The 10,000-nt window shown below is 36.1% G+C and overlaps 1 protein-coding gene across 1 annotated transcript in view; it reads left to right on the top strand.

The window, feature by feature from the left end:
• mdm1 (Mdm1 nuclear protein) overlaps nucleotides 1–10,000 on the top strand; it is a 22,045-nt gene that overhangs the window by 6,335 nt on the left and 5,710 nt on the right. The window contains exons 7-9 of the mRNA XM_059325956.1: nucleotides 1,007–1,171; nucleotides 1,966–2,072; nucleotides 2,455–2,497. Of these exons, the coding sequence (XP_059181939.1) occupies nucleotides 1,007–1,171; nucleotides 1,966–2,072; nucleotides 2,455–2,497 (315 nt within the window). The remainder of the gene's footprint in view (nucleotides 1–1,006; nucleotides 1,172–1,965; nucleotides 2,073–2,454; nucleotides 2,498–10,000) is intronic.

Below are 10,000 nucleotides of genomic sequence, written 5' to 3'. Positions count from 1 at the left end.
GTTTTAATTTGACCCTGATTTTGTCTTTTATGTAGCTGCAATGTTGTTTGTTTTGTCTTTTGCCTTCTGCTCTTTTCTGCTGTTTACACGGTAAACAAAGGTGCTATATTAATAAAGTTATTATTATTATATTATATTATTAATGAACTGGATAAGTAAAAGTAAAGAAGTGAAAGAATAAGATGTAAAACCTCCGAGAGTCTTCTTAAGTGAAATGAAAGTGAATTAAAGACATCTTGATTTGGTGTTTACATACTGAGACAACTTCTCCCTGTTTTTTAGCCACAACCAGGTTTAGGTATAAAACAGTAGCTGAAGTTTATCGGTTTAGTAGCTTCTGTAGCTTGTAGGTGAGGACATATGTTTCTACGTATTTTAGTTAAAATATAAATATAATGAGACATAGATTATCAAGCACATTTACTCACTCTGTCAAAGACAAGACTGCAGTTGTTCAGATCTTCTTTTTTAGTTTAATCCTCTCGTCTCTGGTACATTTTTATCTGTCAAGTTGTGGTAAAACTCACCTTTCTTCATTTTCTATGGATCAAACTCACTATCAGTTCCAGTTTTCTGCTGTGTGCAGGTTCATAACAGTTTAAACAGCTGTAGTTGAGCTGTGAGTCCACTAGGTGGAGCTACACCTGCTAGTTTAACTCCACTGAAGAATAAAGTCACTGATTACTTTACTGGTTGTTTAGTTGCTGATAGAACTGGTTTTATAATCTTCTGTTTATTAGCTGTAAAAGTGGTTTAATGAGCCGTTTAATTAATGTCTTCAGTGCTCTTTTATTTCACTGATCAGAATTAAAATCAGAATGAATCATTTTTTAAGCCGAGCTGGTTTTCACAACAGAAATTGTATTTCTATTTTATTAATTTAAGTAAAAAAAAATAAAAGTTTTAAAATAAAACAGCTGTACAGTGATTAATGTGTAAAATAGTGACTAAAGAATGTGCATCTGTTCACACTTTGTGACTGTTGACCTTTGACCTCTCCCTGCAGGTGCTCTACTCCAGCAGCAGGTCTGTGCCCCCCTTTAAGAAACACCCCGTTCCCATGGAAACGGAGTACCGCCGCTGCTTCCAGGGTCGGGCGCCGCCGGCCACGCCCCGCCTCCGCAAACACCAGGACCTCCATCACAGAGTCCCTCTGTTCCACACGCAGACGGTACTGCACTTTGATATGATATAATAATAATATATAATAATATATATATATATATGAATATAATGAGACTCTGGTCTATCGCTGCCTCATTCTGTTAGTTTGTTTTCTGTTTCAAAGCCTCCCTGGTGATTATAATCAGTGATGCAAACTTGTCACATTTTGGCAAAAATCTGCATTTTAAATCCAAAATGTATCAAGGAGATCCCAACAAATGTGTCTTCAAAACCTCCAGACTCCACTGACAAAAACACCAATTAGACCTCACAGAGAACTCAAATGTCAGTCTAAAGTTGAACTATATTTACACTATTTTAACAGCGTTCAGTTGTTGTCTGAGAGGCCTTTTCAATGTGGAACTGAGGCTGTTTCAAAGCCACCAGACTCCATTAACACTTATTTAACCCGGCAGAACACCAGAGTCTCTGGTCTATTGCTGCCTCCATCTGTCGGTTTGTTTGTATTATTGTGTGACTTTTCTGTTTTATAGGGTTGGTACGGATTACTCAAGTCACACACACAAGTCCACTAAGTTTCATGAAAATCGTGCCAGTAGTTTTTCCGTAATCCTGCTGACAAACAAACAAACAAACAAACAAACCCAACAGAAATCATGATATAACCTCTGTATCAGATTGAACCTTTGTGCTGCTTGTCACTGACATCTTTGTTTTAAATCAGTTTCCTCCTCTTCTTCTTCTTATAACACTTTAGTAATGTAATATTTAAACTTAGTGACAGTTCAGTGCTTCTGTTATATAACTTTTCACAATAAAAGTCCTGTTTTTCATCTCCAGGCAAACAAGAAGAGGAGGCAGGAGTCAGAGCCCCGCCCCAAACAGGAAGACCCCGCCCCCCAGAACGAGGAGGCCACGCCCCCTCCTCAGGTGCAGACAGGACACAGGTGGGTTTCTGTGTGTGTGTGTGTGTGTGTGTGTGTGTGTGTGTGTGTGTTGTTGTTGTTGTTGTTGTGTATCCTGTGTGTTTATTTGGCGTCTGTGTGTGTGTGATTGTGTGTGTGTGTGTGTGTGTGTGTGTGTGTGTGTGTTGTTGTGTATCCTGTGTGTTTATTTGGCGTCTGTGTGTGTGTGTGTGTGTTGTCGTGTATCCTGTGTGTTTACTTGTTGTGTGTCCTGTGTGTTTATGAGGTGTCTGTGTGTGTGTGTGTGTGATTGTGTGTGTGTGTGTGTGTGTGTTGTTGTGTATCCTGTGTGTTTACTTGTTGTGTGTCTGTCTGACAGGGTGTTAACAGAGTATCAGTCCAGGTTTGGTTCTCCTCTCTGCAGGATCCTAGAAGGAGGCGGAGCCCCGGAGGCCGACGCCCTTCAGGTCAGAGGTCACTCTCATTAACAGCTGTTTAATATTAATGAGGGGGCGGGGCCTCACTGTCTCCATGAGGTTTATCCAGCTGCAGGTCAGATGAGACAGTTTGAAGCTGCAGCTTTATTACCAACAGACCCAGTTAACAGAATCTCTCCTGTTTACTACATCAGGCTTCATTTACTCTGCTTTTTATTTTAATGTCCACAAGTGTTTGAATGCTCCATAAACAGCTGATCACTGAAGACTTTATTAGTGGAAACTACAGCAGGACGGTGTGTGTGTGTGTGTGTGTGTGTGTGTGTGTGTGTGTGTTTTTGTCTATGTGTGTGTGTGTGTCTGTGTGTGTTTGTCTTTGTGCGTGTGTGTGTGTGTTTGTTTGTTTCAGCTTGTTTGTGTGTGTTTGCGTGCGTTTGTCATTGTGTGTGTGTGTTTGTATGTATGTGTGTGTGTTTGTTTGTTTCAGCTTGTTTGTGTTTGCGTGTGCATATTTGTGCGTGTGTGGTTATGTGTGTGTGTGTGTGTGTGTGTATATATGTGTGTGTGTGTGTGTGTGTGTATATATGTGTGTGTGTGTGTGTGTATATATGTGTGTGTGTGTGTGTGTGTGTGTGTATATATGTGTGTGTGTGTGTATGTATGTGTGTGTATGTGTGTGTGTGTGTGGACGTTGTGATGTAACAGAACGGTTAATATGATGGATCACTTTTTCCTTATCAGCTTCACTGATGTGGTTGTTGGGGGATTTGTGCAACGCCAGCACACTAACTGTCTGTTTGTGTGTGTGTGTGTATGTGTGTGTGTGTGTGTGTGTGTGTGTGTGTGTGTGAGAGACAATGTGTGTGTGTGACAATGTGTGTTTGTTTGTTGCTGATGCAAAACCAGAGTTCTCAGAGTGTCAGCAGTGAAAGCCACAGAGCTTCATTTCAGGGAAACAACTCACTGTTAGTCACACACACACACACACACACACACACACACACACACACATACACACACACACACACAGATATATATACACACACACACACACACACACACACACACACTCACACACAGGTAGGTTCCCACCAGTCTTGTGGAAAGTGTAGTTTTAAGACTTTCTTGGCACGAAATCTGCAGATTGTAGCTGAAGACTTGAACCATGTTGAGGCGAACGGCGTGCAGTAAATTCCCTGAACCTGCAGGAGAAACACGTTCTGCACATGTGCAAACAACATTTACGTTTTTGTTGAATCTGTTTATGAGACGGTTTAACCCTTGTGTGTTTTCTTTCAAACAAATCACCAAAAATCCAGCGTTTGTCGTAGAAAGAAACTGTTAAAACAGACATTACAGTCAGACTTTGAACTTTCCGACGGTCCTTGAACTGATCATCAGTTACTAAAGTTTCAGTTATAAAAAGTGGCTTGTGTTACTTGTGTTAAATGTTGATATTAGTGTCAAAATCTCTTTATTCTACATGTGTCATTTAAAATAAACCAGATCCTGTTAAAAACATCTGTTTACACAGAGCAGAGAGGAGAGGACAGGAGAGGCTGGAAACAACAATACTTAAGTAGAATATGTGGAGAAAATTCAACTTTAATTTTGGGGATTTCATTTCTTTTTGTATGGTAATTTTGTATCTTTTTTCTGTATTTTTAGGTCTTTTTTTTTTTTTTTGTGTCTTTTTTTGGTAATTTTGTATCTTTTATTGGTATTTATGCATTTTTTGGGTTATCTTGTGTCATTTTGGTATTATTTTTGTCGTTTTTTGGTTATTTTGTGTATTTTATTTTATTTTTATTTTATTTTTTTTAGAAATTCAACTCTTTTTTCTGGTTTCTGTCATTCTAACTGTGTTATTCTGCACTAAGACTGTTTGAGTTGTTCCCACTTCTAGTCATGATTGAGCTGATTCCACAGAGCTGCAGGACTTAGAGATTCATATAGATTTTATATATATTGTAGTGAAAGAACACAGAGAGTAATATAAAAATAGGGGAAAAACCTATTGTTTGGGGTTCAAAGGGTTAACTCCTAATAAAACATTTAAGATGTTGTGTAAGAAGTTGAAGTGGAGCTGCTTCAGATAATATCACTCTCACCACACTACTGTTACTTTTACTTTCTGAACATTTTCCATTCATGCAGAACACGCTGGTGGATATCTGGGTAGATTTAGACTTTAACAGGCTCTTCGGTGGATTATGTGGCTGCAGAATTACAGTACATGTTTGGACAGACTCACAAAAGACGGTGAATCTTATTGAATTGAGACATTTGGTCGGTAAAAAGAAAGATTTAGCTCATTTTTTTTAGTTGTGCTGGTAGAGCCTCATGACCTGCTTTAATCTGCTTCATTAGTTGTTTTCTGTGAGTGTCAGAGCAGTTTTTTTTAGTGTCAGCATTTTTTTTTTACTGTAGCCACTGTGGAAACAAAGTTTTCTGGAGGGAAAACCCTGCAGATTACTGAGCATCATGAAAACACAACGAGGTCGGCACAAACCATCCAGGTCATGATGCCAGTGTAGCGTTCCATATTCACACCTTTATTTCTTAGATTAGAGTTAATATCATTCTCAGGATTTGTGCATTTATTGTTGCTAGTTTTGTAAATAATCAGCATCATTGTTGTTGCTGATGAACCCTGAATAACATCCCACATTGATAGAAAATATTATAAACCTGAAAACACTTTAACAAAACCCAATAATATAATATTATAATATAATCTTTTACTTTAAAGATAATTCATATAACCCGGCATTTAAATAATAAATACAACTTTTACTTTTAATAATATTCAAATATTTATAGATATTTTATAATTATAATTATTATCATTATTATTATTATTTGTTTATACTTTTATTTATATATATATATATATATATATATATATATATATATATATATAATGCATTAGTTTATTATTTGTTTATTATAATTGTATTATTTTTTTAATATCAGTTTTAATTACTTCTACATATATAAAACTGCATTAGTTTTTTTAGCAATATTAAAATATTCTATAGATATTGATTTTTATTCATATATATATATTTATATTACTTTATTATTTTATTATTTTTTATATATCAATTTGAATCAGCTTTACATATACAAAACTGCATTTGTTTTTTAAATAACATTCATATATTTCATAGATATAGAATTTTTATTTATATGATATTTTGTACATTCTTATTTTATTATAATTTTATAATTTTTAATATATAAGTTTAAATTACTTTTACATATATACAACTGCATTCGTTTTTAATATTCATATTATTCAATAAAATAGATATTGATTTTTATTATTATATTATATGATATTTATTCAATTATTATTAATATTATTTTATATATAAGGGTCAGTGACTAATTGGGTTGGCAAGATGTCAAATGGAACCACAAATTAATTATAAATATATATATTTATATAACATTTTTCCACCTACAGTGTATTTAGGTGGACTTATACATTTAATTACTTCATTTTAAAAAACATATTTATGAGTATTTCTACATTTACACATTTCGTCAATATTGAGCAGAACATATTTTTAAAACAACCATTTTCTGTAAAATTTGTTATATACCATAATGTTGCAATGTAAACGTGGATTGTATTTTTTTTTCTCATTTTAGTTCACTCTTATTTTCTTGTATATAGATGTAGACATCAGATTTTTATGAAAAAAATAAATAAATAAATGACTTCTACATATATAAAACTGCATTAGTTTGAACTTGGTGTACCTAATAAACTGGACATTTAGCAGGTTTTTGTTCATGTGGTGCATGCTCTCCTGCACAACATGAGTTTTATATAAATGATGAGTTGAATATTAATCTGCTGCAGTGAACAGAGGATTTAAATCTCTTCTCAGTAACCGTTGATGTGGCTGAACGACTCTGTGGGCGACGTGTAACCGTCCCGTTAACTTTCCAGCGTCGCCACGGTGACCCTGGCCGGCTGACGTCAGGCGCTTCACAGGAAACAGTCAGTCAGCCAGTCAGTCAGTCAGTGAGGATGTGCTGCGTCAGCTCGGGGCTTGTTGAGGTTTAGATTGTTGAGGTTAGCGTGTAAAGAGGCCGGGGTTATCCAGGCTGAGGACGGGGTCAGGGGGGGGGTTAGAGGAACCTTTACCAGAATCTACTGCTGCACCACACACACTCTACACACACACTACACACTCACTACACACACACTGTTCACTGACACACCACTAAACTAATTCTGACTCCAGCACAAATCAAGCTAAAGCAGCTTTGACTGCATAAACTTCTCACAGTGCAAAAAACATCAAGCTCACCAACTATTTTCTTCTTCTATCTAACAAGAGTATCTTCATTATCTTGGTAGCTTTATGTGTTTATTTAATTATTAGGGCCTCGGGGCAATCTCCCCAGCACTGGTCCCATCCAGCAATATCTGTAGGGACCAGTGCTGCACTACTGTTATACTGTGGATTTCTTCTTCTTCCTCTTCCGGACGCAATTTCGTCCCGCTACTAGTCCTACAACTTGAAGAGTTGCAGGACAAATTATATATCAAAACGTGCGGTTTGATCGGGATCAGTGTGCTATTACTTTTCTCCATGGAATACGAATTTTTCGTGACATAAGTCACGAAAAACTGCCCAAAATTATGCATTGAAATGAATGGGACGGCCGACAAAAAATGAGCGAAAAAGAACAATAATTGGAGATTTTTAAACGTCTACTTCTCCGGCATAATTTCACCTAGAGACTCCATTTAAACTTTAAACAGTAGACACAAGTCTTGTGTATCGGTGTATTAATCCTCGTTTCGATAGGTCATATAGTTTTTTATCAATCCCTGTTCAATGACCATGATCATTTTTGGAGAAATTCTGAGATTATAATGGGTGTGTATTGCACGGAATGTCCGTGTCACAGTGTGTGACATTTTGTTTCTTTTTTAGTCATTTTGTGTCTTTTTAAAATTATTTTTTGTCTTTTTTATAATTTTGTGTATTTTTTGGTAATTCTGTCTTTTTTTGGTCATTTTGTTTCTTCTTTAAGTATTTTTTTTTTCTGTCATTGTGTGTCTTTTTTGGGTCATTTTGTGTCTTTTTTTTAAGTAATTTAGTTTTTTTTCTGTCATTTTGTGTCTTTTTGTGTCATTTTGTTACTGCCTCCAGCGGCCCCCAGGTAATTTGAGTTTGAGACCCCTGCTTTAAAGACTTGTTTTTAGGATTGACATTGTGAGCTTTTTCATGCTTTTCAATCTATTCAACTGTTGAATATGGAGAGTTTTTACCTCAAATATTGGCTCCAGTTGAGAGTTTTAGTTGCATGGAGTTTGAATGATATTTCAAAAGCATTTTCTATCCACTAAAACGTGTTCGTTTCAAGTATTTCTGCCTTATTTAAATGTCACTACAGTCGGGCTTTTCAAGCCACAATTGCTCAAAATAAATATATTTGTATTTATTTCTAGACATTATTGTTTTTCCAGTTTCTAGATATTTTTACTTACTTAAAGAATTCTTACAAAGAAACATTTACTTACTGCACCACTTGGCAGATAATTTGACTTGTTTCCAGCATGTATTTGCTTAATTCTAGTTATTTATTTCTTGTTTTTTGCGGTACATAACTCTGTGATGGAAGAAATATTCAGATCCCTTACTGCAGTAAAAGTACTAACACTACAAGTAAAAGTCCTGCAGTCAAAGTAAAAGAACAAAAGCATCAAAATGAACCTAAAGTATCAAAAGTAAAAGTACTTGTTATGCAGAATGTAAAATATATTCTAAATGTATTATTGCATTATTATTATTATTGATGCATTAATGTAAACAGTGTTTGTTTTAACTATCTAATATACTGTTATGAGGGTAAATTAATCATGTTTTTTATGTTAAATCTCGACCTGAAAAGTAACTAAAGCCGTTAGTTAAATGTAGAGTAACAAGTATAATTTTTGCCTCTAAAATGTAGTGAAGTAGAAGTAAAAAGTTACATAAAATGAAAATACTCAGGTAAAGTGCAAGTACCGCAAAATTGTACAAGTGCAGTTCTTGAGTAAATGTTATGTAATGGTTACTTTCCATCACAGAATAACTCTTGAAACGCATCACTCAGCATTTCCTCTGAGTTTTCTGACAGTCAGAGATTTCACACCTTCACTGTTTAGTGTCAGCAGAAAGTTCAGTTGTTTAGATCAAACTGGTTTCATATGAAAGTAGAAGATCTGAGGATCCAAGTTGTCAGGAAACCAGTGAAATATGCTTTATGAGTAAGATTAAAAACAAAAACCTGGCATGACCTCTGACCTCAAGATATCTGAATGAAAACGGTTCTGTTTCCCTACGAGGACGACGTTCTACTGTATGTCAATATTTGTCTGTGAGCTGCATAAATGGGGTCTGATTATATATATATATATATTATTTATGGGTTTTTCGGCAGTTTTGTTCCTCTCTGTCATCATTTTGTGTCATTTTACATCGTATTTGGTTGATTTTTTGTAGATTTTATGTCATTTAGACTTTATAAAAGACTTAAAATAACTGAAATAAACGTTGTTACGAGGACAAAGTCTCCACTGAAAGGGACATAGTTGCGTTGGTCCCATGAAATTTGATGCATGGAAGATAAGTGACACCCTTAAACAGTCTGAGCTGCAGAAATCGGGTCTGACTGGCTTCAAGATATCTGAATGAAAAATCTATGTGTCTCCACGAGTCTCCTCTTCACAGACATGCCCGCTTTATGTAAATCCCATACAGCTACAGGCAAAAACCATAAAGTTTCATGCATCAAATTGTGTTATTGTGTCCTCTTGTGTGTGAGTCTTTGTGCATCCTGGGGTCCCTAAACAGTCTGAGAGCTGCATAAATCGGGTCTGACTGGAGAGTTGAGACTCTTGTGGAAACAATGAGCCCAATTTTCTTCACATGTGATGATGTCAGTCCCCATAGTAGTATTTGATTGCAGTGAAACTTGAGCTCAGTGTAAAATGGGTTCTGTGGAAACCCACGAGTCACTTTACAGACATGCCCGCTTTATGCAAATTCAGTTCCAGTTCAGTTTTGGGCAAGAAACAGTGTTTCTCCTGCATCAAATTGTGTTATTGTGTCCTCTTGTGTGTGAGTCTTTGTGCATCCTGGGGTCCCTAAACAGTCTGTGAGCTGCATAAATCGGGTCTGACTGGAAAGCTGAGACTCTTGTGGATTCAATGAGCCCAAATGACAGTTTCCAAAGGGTTCTCTTGACTTCTGACCTCAAGATATGTGAATGAAATGTGTTCTGTGCCTACCCAGGAGTCTCCTCTTTACAGACATTACCACTTAATGCTGTAAAATGAGTTATTTTGTCCTCTTGTATGTGAGTATTTCTGCATCCTGGGGTCCCTAAACAGTCTGTGAGCTGCATAAATGGGGTCTGACTGGAGAGCTGAGACTCTTGTGGAATCAATGAGCCCAATTTTCTTTAAATGTGATGATGTCAGTCCCCATAGTAGCATTTGATTGCAGTGAAACTTGAGCT

Source organism: Centropristis striata, chromosome 22 (genome assembly GCF_030273125.1).
Source record: "Centropristis striata isolate RG_2023a ecotype Rhode Island chromosome 22, C.striata_1.0, whole genome shotgun sequence".
Taxonomy (NCBI): Eukaryota; Metazoa; Chordata; class Actinopteri; order Perciformes; family Serranidae; genus Centropristis; species Centropristis striata.
The sequence above is the reverse complement of the archived record's forward strand: the minus strand, read 5'-3'. Positions and strand labels throughout refer to the sequence as shown.